This window comes from Diceros bicornis, chromosome 34 (genome assembly GCF_020826845.1).
Source record: "Diceros bicornis minor isolate mBicDic1 chromosome 34, mDicBic1.mat.cur, whole genome shotgun sequence".
Taxonomy (NCBI): Eukaryota; Metazoa; Chordata; class Mammalia; order Perissodactyla; family Rhinocerotidae; genus Diceros; species Diceros bicornis.
Genome location: NC_080773.1, coordinates 31,384,743 through 31,405,855, shown reverse-complemented (window position 1 = coordinate 31,405,855; position 21,113 = coordinate 31,384,743). Strand labels below are relative to the sequence as shown.

General features: G+C 42.6%; 1 protein-coding gene across 2 annotated transcripts; it reads left to right on the top strand.

The window, feature by feature from the left end:
• The first annotated feature begins 502 nt into the window (after positions 1 to 502).
• Positions 503 to 19,478, top strand: LOC131397380 (T-cell-interacting, activating receptor on myeloid cells protein 1-like). 2 transcript variants are annotated; one of them, XM_058530202.1, is made up of 10 exons: positions 503 to 716; positions 4,149 to 4,184; positions 4,317 to 4,607; positions 4,933 to 5,229; positions 9,062 to 9,121; positions 9,511 to 9,594; positions 9,707 to 9,734; positions 10,152 to 10,216; positions 10,643 to 10,680; positions 19,191 to 19,478. In XM_058530202.1, exons 1-10 carry the CDS (start codon positions 683 to 685, stop codon positions 19,332 to 19,334), a joined length of 1,077 nt encoding a protein of 358 aa, XP_058386185.1. In that variant the 5' UTR covers positions 503 to 682; the 3' UTR covers positions 19,335 to 19,478. The 2 variants fall into 2 exon arrangements, with proteins under 2 accessions (XP_058386185.1, XP_058386186.1); XM_058530203.1 differs by lacking the exon at positions 4,149 to 4,184.
• Positions 19,479 to 21,113: the final 1,635 nt, after the last annotated feature.

Sequence of the window (21,113 nt, the reverse complement as noted above, 5' to 3'; positions counted from 1 at the left end):
TTCAAAGTGATCAATTTGCCATTGTGGATATTTTGGCACACCCTGCCTTGGGCCCCAACACTGCCAAATGAAGATCCCTTTTTCTTACCTTTTCTTTATAGGGTCTGTTCTCTCATTCTCCCAGATTCTCCCTCCTTCCCTGATGTCCCTGCAACTACTCATCTCCTTGCCATCAGCTCTGTCCCAGCTCCAGCCCTCAAATGTTCCCCGGGGCATAACCCTGAAGTTGTCCACATCACTTCCCCTCACGTCCTGTTGACCAGAAAGATCAACATTTCTTTGTGAGGAAGAAATGTAGCTGTTACTCTAGTTTGCCATGGCTCCAGCTATATTCCGTCATCGTGTAGAGGGGGGCAATGGTTACTGACATCCCAGTAGCAACTTTTTACGTATTTTGCTCTGATTCATGACTATGCCTTAGAATTGGGTGCTTTGAACTGTGCGCCCTGGGAGGACTCCGTGAGTCAAACCTGTGGAAAGTCGCTTAACGGCGTGTTGCAATAAGTAGTCGTCATTTCCTGATTGTGACCAGGAGGAAGAAACTGTGGGTATGAAAGAGTGGAGGTTTAAAACCCTGGAGCAAAGCTGTTAACTGCATATTCTGGAGTCAAGAGAACATTTTGAGTTACTACAAACAGCAAAACTGAAGGAAGATCCTTGGAAGAGGTTTAGGGGGGCCACCATGATACCCCAAATGCTGATCCTGTTCTGCATTGGTAAGTCTTGGGGGAAGAGAAGGGAGAGCCATTGCTGGCGGCAGTGGGTTGGGCTGTGGACGCAGCTGGAGTTGGCACGGCTTGTGCAGTAGGCAATAAGATCAGATCAATACGCAAAACATAGAAACTTCCACTTCCTGAGTATATATTGTGTAGCAGGAATGTATTGGGTGCTTCACACACATTTTTCCTCTATTTGCTTTTCAAAATTCAGTCATTCCCAAACTTCCCAATGACAATGTGCCCTGGGTATGTGACATCGGTATTCTTTCCTACCTGATCTTCTTCTTCAAATTGCCTCGAGTTTTTACATCGTTATTTTCATGCTTAACTCTATTTTAAAAGAAAATCTGTAAAGCACTTCTATTAATGGAAAAGCAGTATCCCTCATCCAAACTAGAAGATAATCGTCCATACATAGCCAGTGGGGACATAAAGTAATATGATTAAGTTCTAGTCAGGTGTGACTGCCTGCCTGTTGACACTGAGCCACATCTCTTCCTAGTCTTGTTTCTAAGAGATATGAGCAAATAAAAGAAATGAAACAGAGACCAGCACCCAGCTGTGATACTCTTCTATGTGGTCAAGATGGAGAGAGAACTGAGAAAAGAATGACTTTCTCGCCCAGATGCAATGTTACTTAATCTCATGTCATTGTACGATCTAAAGTCATTTTATATCTCTTAGAAAAATTCTGCAAAATAGTTCTCACACCCATATTGCATGCGAGGAATCTGAGATTGACAGCTGAAGTGACATGCCAAGGCCACTCAGCTACTAAGTGGAGATGCTGAATTCAAATTCTGGTCTCCACAGTTCCAAAGACTGTAATTTTCCACTGAGCCATACTAGGAAATTAAAAAGATCATAATTTGGATTCTTTGGGGTGGAAATGTTTGGAGGGTGAATGAAGGGAATCATGGTTGGGAAAACCTTAGGAAGGTAAGCAAACAGAGAATCCAGTGATCTTAATAGATATTGGCAATCTTTTTATGTAAAGGGCCAGAGAGTCAGATAAGATCTGTGGGCCACACAATCTCTGTTGCAAGTACTCCACGCCTGTTAGAATGGCTGTCATCAAAAAGATGAGAGACAAGTGTTGGCTAGGAGAAAAGGGAAACCTTGTGCACTGTTCGTGGGAATGTAAATTGGTGCAGCCATTGTGGAAACAGTATGGAAATTCCTCAAAACATTGAAAATAGAACTACCTTGTGATCCAGCAATTCTGCTTCTGGGCACATATCTGAAGGAAACAAAATCACTATCTTGAAAGAGATATCTGCACTCTCACGTTCATCACAGCATCATTCACAACAGCTAAGACACGGAAATAACCTAAGTGTCCATCAATGGATGAATGGATAAGGAAAATGTACATATACGATGGAATATTATTCAGCCACGAGGAAGAAGGAAATCCTGCCATTTGCAACAATGTGGATGGACCTTGAGGACATTATGCTAAGTGAGATAAGTTAGATGGAGGAAGACAAATACTGTACGATCTCACTTATATGTGGAATCTAAAAAACCCAAACTTGTAGAAACAGACAGTAGAAGGGTGGTTACCAGGGTCTTAGGGGGTGGGGGAAATGGGGAGATGTTGGTGAAACAAATTTCCAGTTCTAAGATAAATACATTCTGGGGATCTAATGTACAGCATGGTGGCTGTAGTTAACAATATGGTGTCATGTACTTGAAGGTTGCTAAAAAAAAAAGGCCTCAGATATTTCCCAACGCCCCCCGGAGGGCAAAATTGTCCCCACTAGAGAACCACTGTTATAAGCTAATTGAACTAGAATACCTATATTGATGTCTAGAAACACATTTCTTAGGGTCAGTTTGTTGTAGATCTGTAAGTACGGGAAAGGTGGGGAACATAACGCTTCACTCTTTCAAGTAATATCAATTTTAGATGTTTGAGATTTACTCTGGAGCACTGAGGAGACTCCTCGCAGCCAATTGGAATGTCAGAGATGCATTCAGTGTGCTCTATCACAGCAGAGAGAAATATCTCAGAGCAAAGGAAGTATCTCAGGACAAAGTTTTCAGCAGCTATATGCCCCTTATCATAAGGCAGGGATCTCCCTACCTCTCTCCCCACCTCTCAGTTGATGTAGATGGTCATGACGTGGGGTTGGGAGGGAGCTGCTACACGTATGGAGGGAATTTGAGAAATCATCGTTATCTCTGGAGCTTCAAAAATCTTTGCAAATGACTGTCTTTACATGAGGCTTAAACTCAGTCAGTCAACACGTATTTACTGAACATTTGCCAAAATCTAGGCGCTGTTCTAAGCACTGAGAATGTAGTCTCTGTCTTCAAGGGTTAAATTTTAGTGACTCCAGATATCTTATGAACCCAAGAGCATCAGGAATAATAGGTGTCGTTAAAACCCAAGTGTTTTTTTTCCCAGCCAGATGGTTTTTGTCATAGTTGATGTCTGTCACACTCTAGATGCTGTGGCACCAGGGGAAGGGATGGGTCCTCTGCCCTCTACAATGTTAACACACACCAGAGACACCCTGGGTGACACTCTTAGGGTGACAGAGATGATCAGGAATCAGGCCTTTGTCCTCTCCTCCACCGTGAAATCTAGAGGTGACATCACAGGATACCACAGAAGAATAAGATGGATAAAGGATGGATTCTGGGGAGAAAGGGGTAGGTTCTGGAGAAAAATAGCAGGGCCATACAAAATCCTGGGGGCATCGTGCAGGGAAAGGAACCTGGGATGGTGAAGTGGGACGCTGTGAGAAATAATAAGGAGACTGTGTGGTGGGCCCCACAAAGATGTCCACGTCCTGACTCCTGGAAGCCGTGGATATGTTCCTTTACCTGGCAAAGGAGAAGTAAGGTGACAGATGGAATTAAATTTGCTTATCAGTTGACCTTAAAGTAGGGAACTTATCCTGGTTGGTCTGGGTGGTCTGAATGTAATCACAGGGGTCCTTAAAGTAGTAAAAAGAGGCAGAAGAGGAAGTCAACTCGACCAACCAGTGCTGGTTCTCAAGACAGAGGAAGAGCCCACAAGCCAAGGGACACAGGCAGCCTCAGAAGCTGAAAAGACAAAGAAATGGATTCTTCCCTGGAGCCCCCAGAAGGAACACAGCTCTGCTGACATCTTGATTTTAGCCAGTGAGAGCCATGTTGTTGGATTTTTCTAATGTACAGAACCACAAGACAATAAATTTGTGTTGTTATAAGCCACTAAGTTTGTGTTCATTTGCTACAGGAGCCACAGGAACTAATATAGCAAATGGACGCTGATGCCAAATGGGTTCTTGGGGAGGAGGCTGGGACTGCTGGTGAATATGATGATAAGGGGTCTCTTCTCAGCAAGAGCCACTGGGAAGGTCCCTCCGGGATCAGGGCAGGTGATGGTGTAGGCTCCAGGCAGGCGCATATGTCTCATGGACCATTCTTTTGCAGGGCTGTGTGTTGGCCAAGGAAACATAAGAGGAGATAGTGAGTGTTTCTTCAACTAAACCCTCCTTGATCCTTCATCCCAAAGGCCCCACTTTCCTTTCTCTTCTGTAAATGGGCTTCCTGAGAGCAGGTGAGTGAATCAAATCCAGCCTGGACTCTGCCTCCTTCCAGGGTCACTTCCCAAGCCCTCTCTCGGTGCCTGGCCCAGCTCAGTGGTACCCGCCAGGAGTAACGTGAGACTGCGATGCTGGACTCCTACCAAGGGTGTAAACTTTGTTCTCAGAAAGGGAGGAACTCCTTTGGAGTCCTTGCAGTCACCTGATTCCACAGTGGTTCTGGGTGAATTTCACCTCACTGATCTAAGAAACAGTAACACTGGAGAGTATACCTGTGAATACCACAGAAGAGGGAACCCCCACAGGAGCTCACAGCCCAGTGATATTCTTTTACTGCTGGTGACAGGTGAGGAGGGGGTCTCAGAATGGCACATACTCTTCCTAGGGACAGGGGATGAGGGAGGAACCAGAGGAAGAGAGAGGCCAGGGGGTCTCATCTCCAGTGAACTTGGGGAGGGAGATGGAGAAAGACAGGAACAGAGTTGATTATCTTGGCTTTATCCAAGGCTGAGAGGAGGTAGAATATCATTCCTGGAGTCAGAGCTGAAAGAGGGTGAGATGAGGTATCTGTCATTCCCCACACTCCATGGGAACCCCCTGCCAGGAGAGCACAGGTGAGTGGGGGACCCCAGGCTTCTCCCCATGACCTCAGAGCCTCCCTTCTCTTACAGGAGATTCTCCTAAACCTTCCCTCCAAGCCCACCAAAGGGGTAAGGTGACCACAGGAGAAAAGGTGACCCTTACATGCCAGCTGCCAGACAATTTTTTGGGGCCTGTAATGTTTGCTCTGCTGAAGGCAGGAAGTTCAATGCCCATCCAGCTCCAGGGTCCAGCAGGGAAGAAGACAGACTTCTCCCTTCAGAATGTGACAGTCAATGACACTGGGAACTACAGCTGTGTCTACTACCAGACAAGGGCTCCTTTCTGGGCCTCAGAGCCCAGTGATCATCTTGTGATCTGGGTGACAGGTAAGGTTTTTACCATCGGGACAACTATAGCTGGATCATCTGCCAGCTGAGGTTCCGTGACCTGGAGTGCACTGGAGGGTGATTCCGTCCCTACAAGACTCTGGAGCTTGGAAAAATCATTTGGGAAGAACTGAGTTAGAGCCAGGATCCTGTGGAATAGTGGACAGGACCTTCTGCTAAGAGAGGGAGTGTGGATGGTGGAGAATCACATAAAAGGAGGCTGGGCAGTGGGCTCCCCACCATGGATGATCAGATGTGCCCTGAGGGGGCCCGGCTTGGGGGAAGAATTTGTAATACCTGGCCCCCACTAGGAGAATAAGATATAGCCACAAAGTCATGCATATCTCTGGATGGAGCACAATTCATTCAGACTAAAGTGTGAATGACACCTCCTGGAGTTATGCAGAAGGAGGTTCCAGCAAGAGGGCAGAGGAGGAGAGAGAATAAAAAAGGGCCCAGGGAATACCTTTCCCTGACAGACTCAGCAACTTCCAGAAAGATCTGTTTCATTTTCATTCATACTCTACCACTCTTGCCCTTTAGCTCCACCAAGTTGAACTTTTCATTTCCTGCCTAGCCTTTTCTTTCTTTCTTTTTCGAAAAGAATAATTTTTAAAAATCGTGGTAAAAATGCATAACATAAAATTTACCATCTTAATCATTTTTAAGTGCACAGTTCAGTAGTGTTAAGTACATTCACAGTGTTGTGCAGCTATCACCACCAACCATCTCCAGAACTCTCTTCATCTTGCAAAACTGAACATCTGTCCCAAGTAAACAACAGCTCCCCCTTCCCTTTCCCTCAGACGCTGGCAACCACCATTCCACTTTCCATCGCTGTGAATTTGACTACTCTAGATTCTCATATAAGTGGAATGATACAGTATTTGTCTTTCTGTGTCCGGCTTATTTCACTGAGAATAATGTTCTCAAGGTTCATCCATGTCATAGCATGTAACTGGACTTCCTTCCTTCTTAAGACTGAATAATATTGTATTGCCTGTATACACCACATTTTGATGGACACTAGGGTTGCTTCCACTTTTTGGCTGTTGTGAATAATGCTGCTATGAACGTGGATGAACAGATATTACTTAGAGACCCTGCTTTGAATTCTTTTGGCTGTAGACTTAGAAGTGGAATTGCTGGATCGTATGGTAGTTCTATTTTTAATTTTTTGAGGAGCCTTTGTACCATTTTCCACAGTGGCTGCACCATTCTACATTCCCACCAACGGTGCACAAGGGTTCTGTTTGCTTGTTTCTGAAGGGATGTTTTTTGACCCTTGTGTACAAGGGCTGTTTTTGAGGACTGAGTTTGTTCAGGACAGAGAGGAAGAGAGGCCAGGAGGAACCAGGCATCATCCTGGATGGGGGCTGAATCCCCCAATATTGATATGAGGACCAACCATAACTCACAGGGCAGTAACCAAAGATCCCAGAATTTCCAAAAGGCACACGGGACAAGGATTCAAGGATTCAAGGTCCTTGAGAAACGCCAGGATCTTGAAGGCAGTATAGGGTATGAAAACAGGTTCTGAAGTCAGATGGACCATTGGTTCTCAACCAAAGGCCATTTTGTGGATGTATGACAATGTCCAGAGACATTTTTCACGGCCACACCTGGGGATGGGGGTGCTGCTCCTGGAATCCAGTAGGTAGAGACGGGGGATGCTGCAAAACATCCTACAATGCACAGGAACTCCACAATTATCCAGCCCCAATGTCAATAGTGCCAAACTTGAGAAACTCTGCTGTAGGTGCGTTGACTAGTTTCCAGTAAGACACCAGAGTTCATGGCAGGGACTTGAAGGATGGAAACCATACTCTTCTCCAATCCCTGAAGCCTCTAATTACTTAAAATATGTGCCTCCAGCCAGTGGCTATTCAAGAAACCTTTAATAATGATACTGGTTACCTAACTTGGCATCATTCGTCTTCTTTTAAGGTCACTTGTGTGTTTTCTACCCCCCACCCCTTTATTCCAAAGTTTAATCTATCTGCAGTTTCCCACTCTGATTTCTTCAGGGCCAGGAGCTAGGAATCTGATGGTTCATGGGGTTTATCCATCATTTCTGAGCTTTGAACAAGATCTATATGGTCTCTGGTTCTGCAGAAAGCAGCATGCAGCTGGCAGGGAGGGCTGAACTGACAGGAGGCAGCCGTGATAAATAGCACCCCACTTCCTGACGGTGGCTATGAGATGGAGGCTAAGATTGTGGGACAGAAAGTAAAGAACTGAAGGCGGTACCACAGGGAACAGAGGAGAAAAGTGGTCAGGTGCACTGTGAACTTCACAGGCAGTCCTGCTGCCTTCTTTGAAGGACAGAGCTGAAGGAGGGGGTCTTCATCTCAGGGGTCCACTTCTGCTTTGGTCAAATCCAAGAGGCAGGGCCAACACAGTTGTAAATGGTAAAGGCAATGAAGAGCAATGGGGTGAGCACGTCACATCAGCGGAGCTTAGTGAAGCCTGACTACAGAAAATGGCCAAGATAGTCCATTTGTTTTGGGAACCACAGTCATATCTGATTTAAGATAATTCTCCTGCCCGGCTGTATTAGCCAAGGTTCTCCAGAGAAACATAACCAATAGGAAATATATATATATATATACACCCAAATATAATATCCTATATGTATATATCTCTTATGTATAATATTATATAAAATATATAATATATATCATGTATATGATAAGAATTTCTTTTGAGAAATTTGAAAAATACTATCTAATAGAAATAATAATAAAATAACAGTCACACATCCACCACCCAGAGTCACACTTGCTCACATTTAGTCATTTTTGCCCCAAGTTATTTTCTTTCCACAAATAAAGATAGAAAGTCCTTTTTCCCTCCCAACACTATTCCCATTATTTTGCCTCTTCCCAGTGGAAACTTCTACCCTGAACTTGATGTTACCATTTCTGTGCATGTGTTTACATTTTTAGTATATGGGTACAACTTTGTAAATAATGTATAGAATTTTTAAAATTACATATCAATGGTATAATATTGTGATTGTTTTCTGTAACTTGATTTCTTTTTCTGATCAGACCATTTATTTGGCAACTCAATAAGTGTACAATTTTCTGACATTCTGTGTGTTGTGTTGAACTATTCTTTTTTAAAAATTATTTTATTGAGGTCATACTGGTTTATAACATTGTGTAATTTCAGGTGTACCTTATTATATATCAGTTTCTGTATCACGCTCACCCCCAATAGTCTGGTTTTTATCCATCACCATAGATATATGCGCCTTTACCCCTTTCACCCTCCCTCCACCCTCTTCCCCACTGGTAACCACTAATCTGTTCTCTTTATCCATGTTTATCTTCCACATATGAGTGAAATCATACGGTATTTGTCTTTCTCTGGCTTATTTCGCTTAACATAATACCCTCCAGGTCTATCCATGTTGTTGCAAATGGGACGATTTTGTCTTTTTTTTACGGCTGAGCAGTATTCCGTTGTATATCTATACCACATCTTCTTTATCCATTCATCAGTTGATGGGCACTTAGTTTGCTTCTACATCTCGGCTATTGTGAATAATGCTGCAATGAATATAGCGATGCTTAAATCTCCTTGAATTGTTGATTTCAAGTTTTTTGATTAAATACCCAGTAGTGGGATAGCTGGATCGTGTGGTATTTCTTTTTTTAATTTTTTGAGGAATCTCCACAGTCTTTTCCATTGTGGCTGCACAAGTTTGCATTCCCTCCGTCAGTGTATGAGGGTTCCCTTTTCTCCACATCCTCTCCAACATTTGTTATTTTTTGTCTTGTTAATTATAGCCATTCTGACATGTGATTTTTTTTTTTAACTCAAGAATTTCGTCTTCCGGATAAAACGGAAGGAAAGCCTCCTGAGATAGCAGGAACAAGACTAGGTAAGAGAAGAGTTTCCCGGGACACAGAGTCTTCAAACGCGGGATGAGACTTCCTTGTGAGGTGGTGAGATATTTGTCTATATTTTGATGATGCCTGAAGGTTGTGGGTCAGTGCAAGATCTTTCGAGGTGGGTAAGGTTAGAGTCACAGCTCTGCCTACTCCTCAGTTGGGTGACTTTGGAAATCTTACTTCAACTCTCTGACCCTCAGCTTCCGCATCTGCAAAATGGGCGTCATTCTATCTCCCTCCCAGGATATCTGTGAGGATGAGAGAAATGTAGTGAGATCTCCAGCACCTAATAGGAACTCAGTCAATGGTAGACATATGTAGGCGTCAGAACATGTCTCAGGAAACCAGCTGGACCTCTTACCTACTCTCCTCTCACCAGGGACCACTGGAATCATCCTCATTGTCATCTTTGCCTTCCTCTTCCTCCTCGCATCCTTCCTCATCTACAAATACACCCGGTGTGGTGAGTTCAGGAAAACGATGGTGAAATCTTCTTGGGGGAATGGGAGAAGCAGCATGAGGAAGCTACCACCACATGGTTAATCCTTTCCCTTCTCTTTTTTTTTTATCCCCAGGGGCAGCTCCTAACAAGAAGAGCATAAGGTAGAGCCACTCAGAGAATCCCATCAGCCAATATTTAACTCTTCTTCCAACGTTTCCTGGACTGCTTAACCTTCTTACTTCCACCTTTTACGTGCCCCAGACCAGCTCCAGTGACCATCTCAAGCTTCTCTCCATGCTCTTTCTTCTTACAATTGTCCTCCACTTCTCATTCAATGTTCTTTCTTTGGATTCTTTCCTCTTGGACCACATTGCCCCCAACCACCTCCTCCCCTCACCTCTCAAGACTTCCCTGAGTGTCCGAATGACTTGGAAACCCTAGGGTGGGGCGTACAAACTGGGAGAGACTTTGGTTTACAGATGACCTTGCTTTGCACCTCACCTCCACCTACTCACAATGATCTTGATTTCTCTCTCTAATTTTCTCTATCTCTAATGCTTCATTTTTTTCTCTCTTAGCTCCTGCTCTTCTAAGAAACCTGAAGAATTGGTGACAAGTAATCAATCTAGGAAAGAAAGTGGTGGTGGGTACATGTATGTGTGTGCACATGTGGGTGCTGTTTGTGTGCATGTGAGCATGTGTATTTGAATGTGCATATGTGAGTCTGCACGTGTAAGTGTGCTGGTATGTTTGTATACATGTGAACATGTGTATGCATGTAGCAGTGCACAAATGAGTGCATGGGTTGTGTGAGTTTGTGTGTGTGTATGTTTGTGTGTATATGAGTATATGTTGTATGTGCACATGTGGTTTGCATGTTTGTGTGCTCAGGAGTATGTGTGAGTGTGTATATGTGAGCATGCATGTGAGTATTGCATGCATGCATGTGTTAGTGTGTGCACACATGTGTGCGTGTATATGTGTGAGTATACACGTGTGTGTGTGTGTGTGAGTAGAGATGACCCCCGGAGCTGGAGATGAAGCAACAGCAGAATCTTTTCTCTCCTAGACGCATCTACAGCTATGAGGAGCTGCTCGCCTGACTTGGTGAGTTTCCATGTTGGCAATTCCCCGTCAGCCCCTCCCTCATTCCAGGCTCTCCATCACTCCCTCTCTGATTTTGTCAACGGTCCAGGCCTTTGCTGTCATCCACCCCCAACCCTTCCTCTGCATTTCAGGAGAAACTGGTCTGAACTCTTCTACGCCTTCTCTGGCCATGGGATCTTCATCCCATGACTTGTCCTTTCTGAGGACATTTCCCCATCTGTACAATGGGACGTTACACCACCTTCCTCATAGGATTAATGGGATGGTTTAATGAGCTCAGAGAATGATCAGTAGGATTCCAGGCATGGAGTAAGCATTCGGTAACTCGAAGCTATTATTATTATAACTGTCTGTGTGACCTTGGGCAAGTGACTGTCCCACCCTGAGCCTCAGTTTCTTCATCTGGACAGTGGGGATAATACACATTACCTTTTGGTGCCATTGCGAAAGTATGGTAAGATCTCTTGGTAAAGCACTTACCACAATGTACACCACGTAGTAGACCTTGCATCAGTTATTGGTAACAGTTACTGAGAGTAGCACGTTTTTTGCCTTTACAATTCAATTTTTTAAATCTTATTGAGGTCACTTTTGTTTATTACATTATGTAAATTTCAGGTGTACATCTTTATATTTCGGCTTCTGTATAGACTGCACGTGTTCACCACCAAAAGTCTAGTTTCCATCTGTCACCATACATATGTCCCCTTTACCCCTTCTACCCTCTGCCCACCTGTTTCCCCTCTGGTAACCACCAATCTGTTCTCTGTATCTATGTGTGTGTTTGTCTTCCACATGTGAGTGAAATCATATGGTATTTGTCTTTCACTGTCTCGCTTATTTGGCTTAGCATAACACCTTCAAGGTCCATCCAAATAGTTGCAAATGGCATGATTTTCTCTTTTTTATGGCTGAGTAGTATTCAGTTGTGTGTGTGTGTGTGTATATATATATGTATATATACACCACATCTTCTTTATCCAATCATCTGTTGATGGGCACTTACGTTGCTTCCAAGTCTTGGCTATTGTGAATATTGCTGCAATGAACATAGGGGTGCATATATCTTTTTGAATTATTGAGTTAATCTTCTTTGGATAAACACCCAGACGTGGAATAGCTGGATCCTATGATGTTTCTATTTTTATTTTTTTGAGGAATCTCCATCTGTTTTCCATAGTGGCTGTACCACTTTGCATTCCCTCCAGCTGTGTATGAGGGTTCCATTTCTCCACATCCTCTCTAACACTTGTTATTTCTTGTCTTTTTAATAATAGCCATTCTGATGGGTGTGAGGTGATATCTCATTGTAGTTTTGATTTGAATTTCCCTAATAATTAGTGATGTTGAACATCTTTTCATGTCCCTGTTGGCCATCTGTAAATCTTCTTTGGAAAAATGATTGTTCATATCCTCTGCTCAGTTTTTGATCAGGTTGTTCATTTTTTTGTTGTTGAGTTATATGACTTCTTTATATATTTTGGATATTAACTCCTCATCGGATATATGATTTGTAAATATTTTCTCCCATTTGGTGGGTTGTCTTTTCATTTGGTTCAAGATTTCCTTTGCCATGCAGAAGCTTTTTAGTCTCATGTAGTCCCATTTTTAAAGTTTTTCTTTTGTTTCCCTTGCCTGAGGAAACATGATATGCAAAAAGATACCGATAAGACTGATTTCAAAGAGCATACTGCCTATGTTTTCTTCTAGGAGTTTTATGGTTTCAGGTCTTACATTCAGGTCTTTAATCCATTTTGAGTTAATTTTTGTGTATGGTGTAAGATAATGGTCTACTTTCATTCTTTTGCATGTGGCTGTCCAGTTTTCCCAACACCATTTATTGAAGAGAATTTCCTTTCTCCATTGTGTGTTCTTGGCTCCTTTGTTGAAAATTAGCTGTCCATAGATGTGTGGGTTTACTTTTGGACTTTCAATTCTTTTTTTTTTGCTGGTTTAAAGATTTTTATTTATTTATTTATTTTCTCCCCAAAGCCCCAGTAGATAGTTGTATGTCATAGCTGCACATCCTTCTAGCTGCTGTATGTGGGACGCGGCCTCAGAATGGCCGGAGAAGCAGTGCGTTGGTGCGCGCCCGGGATCCGAATCCAGGCCACCAACAGCGGAGCGTGCGCACTGCCCTGGACTTTCAATTCTTTTCCATTGATCTGCATGTCTGTTTTTGTGCCAGTACCATGCTGTTTTGATTACTATAGCTTTGTAATATATTTTGAAATCAGAGAGTGTGATACCTCCAACTTTCTTCTTTTTTCTCAAGATTGCTTTGCCTATTCAGGGTCTTTTGTTGTTCCATATAAATTTTAGGATTCTTCTATTTCGATGAAAAATGTTATTGGGATTCTGATTGGGATTGCATTGAATTATAGATTGCTTTAGATAATATGGACATTTTAACTATGTTTATTCTTCCAATCCATGAGCATGGAATATCTTTGCATTTCCTCGTGTCTTCTTCAGTTTCTTTCAGTAATGTTTTATAGCTTTCAGTGTATTCGTCTTTAACCTCCTTGGTTAAATTTATTCAAGATATTTTATTCTTTTTGTTGTGATTGTAAATGGGATTGTATTTTTGATTTCTCTTTCTGTTAGTTCATTGTTAGTGTACAGAAATGTGAATGGTATGTGTATGTTGATTTTGTACCCAGCAATTCTACTGTATTCGTCAATTTTTTCTAATAGATTTATGGTGGATTCTTTAGGGTTTTCTGCATATAGAATCGTGTCATCCACAGACAGTGACAGTTTTACTTCTTCCTTTCCAATTTAGATCCCTTTTATTTCTTTTTCTTACCCAATTGCTCTGGCTTGGATTTCAAGTACTATGTTACATAAGTGTGGTGAGAGTGGGCATCTTTGTCTTGTTTCTGTTCTTAGAGGAATAGCTTTCAGTCTTTCACTATTGAGTATGATGTTTGCTGTAGGTTTGTCATATATGGCCTTTATTACATTGAGGTACTTTCCTTCTATACCCATTTTATTGAGAGTTTTTATCATAAATGGATGCTGAATCTTATAAAGTGCTTTTTCTGTGTCTATTGAGATGATCAAGTGATTTTTATTCTTCATTTTGTTAATGTAGTGTATCTCATTGATTGAGTTGCAGATGTTGAACCATCCTTGTGTCCCTGGAATAAATCCCACTTGATCGTGGTGTATGATCCTTTTAATGTATTGTTGTATTCAATTTGCTAATATTTTGTTGAAGATTTTTGTGTCTATGGTCATCAGCATTATTAGCCTATAATTTTCATTTTTTGTGTTGTCCTTGTCTGATTTTGGTATCAGGGTAATGTTGGTCTTGTAAAATGAGTTCGAAAGTGTCCCATCCCCTTCAAATTTTTGGAAAAGTTTGAGAAGGATAAGTGTTAAATCTTCTTTGAATGTTTGGTAGAATTCACCAGGGAAGCCATCTGGTCCTGGACTTTTGTTTTTGGGGAGGTTTTTTGATTACTGTTTCAATTTCTTTACTTGTGATTGCTCTATTCAAATTCTCTGTTTCTTCTTGATTCAGTTTTGGAAGGTTGTATGCTTCTAAGAAATCATCCATTTCTTGTAGGTTATCCAATTTGTTGGTGTATGGTTTTTCAGAGTATTCTCTTATAATCCTTTGTATTTCTGTAGTATCCATTGTAATTTCTCCTTTTTCATTTCTGATTTTATTCATTTGAGCCTTCTCTCTTTTTTTCTTAGTGAGTCCGGCTAAGAGTTTGTCAATTTTGTTTCTCTTTTTAAAGAACCAGCTCTTAGTTTCACTGATCTGTTCTATTATTTTTTTAGTTTTTATTTCATTTATTTCTGCTCTGATTTTTATTATTTCCTTCCCTCTACTGACTTTGGGCTTCATTTGTTCTTCTTTTCCTAGTTATTTTAGGTACAGTGTTAAACTGTTTATTTGAGATTTTTCCTGTTTCTTGAGGTAGGCCTGTATTACTACATGCTTCCCTCTTAATACCACTCTTGCTGGATTGCATAAGGTTTTGTATGTTGTGTTTTCATTTTCATTTGTCTTCGGGTATTTGTGTGTGTGTATGTGTGTGTGTGTGTGTGTGTGTGAGGAGATCAGCCCTGTGTTAACATCTGCCAATCCTCCTCTTTTTTTGCTGAGGAAGACTGGCCCTGGGCTAACATCCATGCCCATCTTCCTCCACTTTATATGGGACGCCGCCACAGCATGGCTTGCCAAGCGGTGCATTGGTATGCGCCCGGGATCCAAACCGGCGAACCCTGGGCCGCCGCAGCAAAGCATGCACACTCAACTGCTTGCGCCACCGGGCCGGCCCCTGTCTCCGGGTATTTTTTGATTTCTTCATTGATCCAATGGTTGCTCAGTCACATGTTGTTTAGTCTCCACATATTTGTGTCTTTCCAAGCTTTTTTTCTTGCACTTAATTTCTAGTTTCATAGCATTGTTGTTGGAAAAGATGCTTGATATTATTTCGATCTTCTTAAAGTTATTGAGTCTTGCCTTGTTTCCCAGTATATGGTCTATCTTTGGGAATGTTCCATGTGCACTTGAGAAGAATGTGTATTCTGCTCTTTTTGGATGGAATGTTCTGTATATACTTATTAAATCCAGCTGGTCTAGTGTTTCATTTGAGGCCACTATTTCCTTGTTGACTTTCTGTCTTGATGATCTATCCAGTGATGTAAGTGGATTTTTGAGGTCCCCTATTATTATTGTGTTGCTGTCAATTTCTCCTTTTAGGTCTGTTAATAGTTGCTTTATGTACTTTGGTGCTCCTGTATTAGGTGCATATATATTCACAAGTGTTATGTCCTCTTGGTGGAATGTCCTTTTTATCATTATATACCATCCCACTTTGTCTCTCGTTGTCTTTTTTATCTTGAAGTCTGCTTTGTCTGATATGACTATGGCAATACCTGCTTACTTTTGCTTGCCATTTGCTTGGAGTATCATCTTCCATCCCTTCACTCTGAGCCTGTATTGTCTTTAGAGCTAAGATGTGTTTCCTGGAGGCATCATATTGTTGGGTCTTGTTTGTTTGCTTGTTTTTTGGTGACGAAGTTTTGCCCTGAGCTAACATCTGTTACCAATCCTCCTCTTTTTGCTGAGGAAGATTGGCCCTGGACTAACATCTGTGCCCATCTTCCTCTACTTTGTCTGTGGGACACCTGCCACAGCATGGGTTGATAAACAGTGCATGGGTCTGGGCCCAGGATCCAAACCTGCAAGCCCTGGGCCGCTGAAGCAGAACACGTGAACTTAACCACTACGTCACCGGGCCAGCCCTGGGTCTTGTTTTTTTAACCCAACCTGCCACTCTGTGTCTTTTGATTGGAGACTTCAATCTATTTACATTTAGAGTGATTGATACATGAGGACCTAATACTGCCATTTTATCTCTGGTTTTCCAGTTGTTCCATATTTCCATTGTTTCTTTTCCCCTGTCTTTCTGACTGCCATTTCAGTTCCGTGGTTTTCTGTGATGGTTTTCTGTTTAGTTGTGATTTGTGGCTCTGCTCTGATTTTTTGTTTAGTAGTTACCATGAGGTTTTTATAAAAGATCTCATAGATGAGATAGTCCATTTTCTGAAAGCCTCTTGTCTCCATCAGTCTAAGCAGGTTCCATCCCTTTCCTCTTCCACTTCTAAGTTATTGTTGTCACAAATTATTCTTTTTTGTGTTATGAGTTTGTGACTAAATTGAAGTGCTTATAGTTATTTTTGATGCTTTCCTCCCCTTTATCTTTTATGTTATAATTAAGTGTTTGCTAACTTATTCTGATAGACAGATGCAATTTTCTGATTTTGTCTGTCTATTTATCTCCTTGCTCAAAGCTTTGTAAACTTTTGCCTTTTTGTTTCAGGTAGGAGGGCTCCCTTCATCATTTCTTGTAAGGCAGGTCTAGCGGCAATGAACTACATCAGCTTTTGTTTGTTTGGGAAAGGTTTTATTTCTCTGTTGTATCTGAAGGATAATTTCACTGGATAGAGTATTCTTGGCTGATAGTTTTGTCTTCCAGTTTTTTGAATATATCTTTCCACTCTCTCCTAGCCTGTGTGGTTTTTGCTAAGAAATCTGATGAATGCCTGATGGGGATTCCTTTGTAGGTTATTTTCTTCTCTCTTGCTGCCCTTAATTTTTCTTCTGTGTCATTGACTTTTACAGTTTTACTATTATATGCCTTGGAGAAGGTCTTTTTGTATTGATGTAATCAGGAGTTCTATTGGCTTCATGTACTTGTAGGTCCAGTTTCTCCCCAGATTTGGGAAGTTCTCAGCTACTGTTACTTTGAACAAGCTCTCTGCTCCTTTCTCCCTCCCTTCGCCCTCTGGTATACCTGTAATCCTTGTGCTACTTTTCCTAATTGAGTCAGACATTTCTTGAAGAATTTCTTGTTTTTTTTCAAAAAAAATCTTAGCTCTCTCTCCTCCTCCACCTGAAGCATTTCTGTATTTGTGTCTTCTAATTCACTAACTCTGTCCTCCACAAGATCTGCTCTATTTTTTATGGTTCCTACATTATTTTTTATCTCATTAATTGTGTTCTGCATATCCGGAATTTCTGTATAGTTTTTTTAAGGGCTTCAGTCTCTTTGGTGACGTATTCCTTGTGTTCATTAATTTTACTCCTGAGCTCATTGAACTGTCTTTCTGTGTCTTCTTGTAACTTGTTGAGTTTCTTTATGACAATTATTTTGAATTCTCTGTCATTTAGATTGTAATCTTCTGTGACTTCAGGTTTGGTTTCTGGAGACTTGTCATTTTCCATCTGTTCTGCTGTGTTACTGTAGTTCTTCATGGTGTTTGATGAATTGATCCCCTGCTGGAGCATTTGTGGTAGTATCAGGTCCCAGATTCCATGTGCCACCACTAGGGGGGCAGGAGCTGTGTTTTCTGATCCCACTCCCCCTGCTGGTAGTTGTGCTGGCTGAGCCACTCTGTGTTTCTGCGGGCTGGCCACAGCTGCTCAGCAGGTCACACTCACGTGGGCTGGTGCTGCACACATGGGCGTGTCCCACAGTCTGCTCTGCTCAGTGGGTGGGGCACCTTCATGTGTGCTGAGCTGCTGCCACTTGGTGGGCCACGTTTGATGGGCAGAGCATCTTCCTGTGGCCTGGGCATGCACTCAGTGGGCAGGTCCCATAGGCTGTTGTGCTCAGTGTGCAGGGCAACTTTTTGAAGGCTGGCACTGCACTTGGCAGGTGGGCTGCCTTCGTGGGGGCTGAGTTGTTCCACTCAGTGTGGAGTGTTGGCATGGACAGGGCTGCCATGGCACAATGGGTGTTCCCACGGGCACGGCTACCACTCCAAAAGCATTTGCCTGTGGGCTGGGCTGCCCCTTCCTCCACTCACAGTCGTGCCTGCCTCTGTGTGAGGATCCAGGCCTCGATCACTGCCACCAGGGAAGGGGAGGGGGCCACTTCCTTAGTTCCAGTGCTTCCTGGGGATCCAGCCCCCCCATCTTCTGACGTATAGCTGCATGGATCTCTCATTCTGGTGTGTTGTGCAAGGAGTCCTTTGTCAGTCAATCCGTGCTCTCCTGGTTGTAATTTAAAGGGGAGAGACAAAGGGAACAACTCATTCCACCATGATGCCACCATCATTCCCGTGGAATTTTCCCAACTTTTAAAAAATTGTGGCAAAATGCCATAACATAAAATTCTCTATTTTAATATGTACAATTCAGTGACATTTGGTCCATTCACAATGTTGTGCAACAATCACCATTATCTAGTTCCAGAACATTTTCATCACCCCCGAAGGAAATGCCACACCCTTTTAGCAGTTGCTCCCAATTCACTAGCCCCCACAACCCCCAGTTCCTGGCAATAACTAACCTGCTTTCTGCCCCTGTGGATTTGCTTATTCTGGTCATTTCATATTCACATTTATTTTGATAGTTGTATGTATGAATTATCTATCACTGCATGGCACATCATTCCAAAATGTAGCGGTTTAAAGCAACATTTATTATCTCACAGTGTCTGTAGGCCAGGAATCTGGGTGTCCCTGGCTGGATCCTCTCACTCCGGGTCTCACAGAGCTGTGATTAAGGTGTTAGCCAGGGCTGGTTAGGGCTTAACTAGAAGAGGATTTGCTTCCACACTCACTCAGGAGGTTGTTGGCAGGATTCAGTTCCTTGCTGGCTTTTGGCCAGAGACCATGATGGCCGCATGAGCCTCTCCATAGGGCAGCTCATAACGTGGCAGCTGGCTTCATCAGTATGAGCTAGGGAGAGGAAGAGTAGTGAGGCAAGATGGAACTCACCGTCTTTCACAACCTAGTCTTTGGTATGACATCCAATCTCTTTTTCTGTGTTGTCTTGCTAATTCTTTTGATAGATGCAAGTCGCTAGGTCCAGCCAACACTCAAGAGGGGAGGAGACCTAACAAAGTCTTTAAGTGTAGGAGTCTCTTGGGAGTTATCTTGGAACGCTGTCTGCCACATTATTGTTATGATTGTTAAATTTTCACAATCATATATTCCTCCCTGGAATACCTGATCCTTTTCTCCGTGCTTACCTCCAGGATGAAGGATTTCAGGCCTCAGGAGCTGAAGAACCCCATGGAGTGACTTATGTTGAGCTAGACACCAAAGCCCTACGTGAGGGCCCTTCCAGCCAGAGGAAGCAGCCTCTGGAAACCTGTGTGTACTCGGTCCTTAAGACATAGCCAGGAGAAGATCTGGAGCCTGGAAGAAAGAACTTCTGACAAGGGAATGGACAATGGAACAGAGGTCCCTTGGGGGACCAGGCAAATGGGGATCCCTTTCCTCAAATTTCCAATAAAGACTTGTTTCCTTCTTTTAAAAAATTATTTTTTAAAAGTGAGAGGTATCATTTACATAGAGTAATATGCCAATGAGATGACCCAGGATGGGGGGTCTGATCATGCCAGGCAGACCAACCATGTGATTAGAGAGTTAGGACTATGAGCCCAGAGATATCAGCCTGACCACTGGGAAACAAAGGGAGGCTGGAGATAGATTCAGTCCTGTGGACAGTGATTCAATCAACTATATCTACGTGAAGAAATACCAATGAAAACTGGACAGTGAGGCTCGGGGGAGCTTCCTGGTTGGTGACACACTTTGATGTGCTGGAAGGGTGACACATCCTGAGAATATAGGAAGCTTCCCTTTTGGGACACTCCCAGACTCCACCCTATGTGCCTCTTCATTTAGCTGGTTCTGATTTGTATCCTTTATAATACAATTGTAGTCATAAGTATGGCACTTTATGGAATTTGGTTCTAGCAAAAATTATTGAATTTGAGGGGTATAGTGGGAACCTCCAAATTTTTAGGCAGTTGGTCAGAAGTTTAGGTGGCCTGGGAACACCTGAACTTACAGCTGGTGTCTAAAGCAAGGATACTCTTGTGAACACTGTGTGCTTAAACCATGAAATCTGTGCTAACTCCAGGCAGTTAGTGTCAGAATTACATTGCAGCTCAGAAGTAGATCCTTCCCCAGTCAAGCTCTTGGATTAGACCCCAGCCATCATTGACACCTTGACTGCAGCACCTAGAGGATCCTGCTAGGTTGTGTCTGGATTCCTGGCCCACAGAAATGATAAGATAATAAAGGTGTATTCCTCAAGCCACGAAGTTTGTGGTAATATTGTTACACAGCAATAGATAACTAATAATCTCACTAGATCCTTCTGTGTTCCTTTCCATAGAACGATGCCTGAGACAAGGAAACACCTTCATCACTGTGGGGTTTGATGGGGGAAGCTTCAAAGGATTTTCTGGAAAGGGAATGGGCTTTTGAGACAGACAGAGCTGAGTTCCAATTCCTGCACCTGCCTCTCCTACTTCTCTGTCTTGAGTGTGGGAATCTGCCTTGCTGCACTTCAGTTTACGTATCTCCAGCTAATCTGGCCCAAAGAAATTTTACCGAGTACAATTTGGCAGGAGGCACACTAGTTCACCTGTCTGGTGAAGTTGGCAAATTGGTCAAAATGTTGGTAAGTTGGGATTTACATTTTTAAGTTGCAGAGACATAAATACTTTTAGACCTAGAGACAAAAGTCAGTGGGGGTGGCTCAGTAAGCTGATATAGAAAAAAAGGAAACAGAAGCTTGCAGTTTCAGACCTTCTGATAATTTTGGTTCTCAGTGACCCACTGAGTAAGTAAGAGCCTATGAGTCACACGCAAATTTTATGAGTCGAAAATGATTTTAAGTGAGGTCACCATGGTCTCAGAAAATGACTGCAAACTCCAAAGAACTTGGTGCAAGTTCCATGCACGATGGTTATTCCAGGACTGTGCTTTGGGGGTTGATTCCAGCAAGAATTGCTGTCAGCTGTTTTGCTGATGTAAAAATGTACCCCATGATGCCAACCCCTGGTCATGGTATGAAACATAGTGATTCATACTGTTGCTTTGTAACCATGGGTCCAGGACTCTGGTGAGGTTTGTATCAGCGTATCAGCATTGTTTATTGGTAC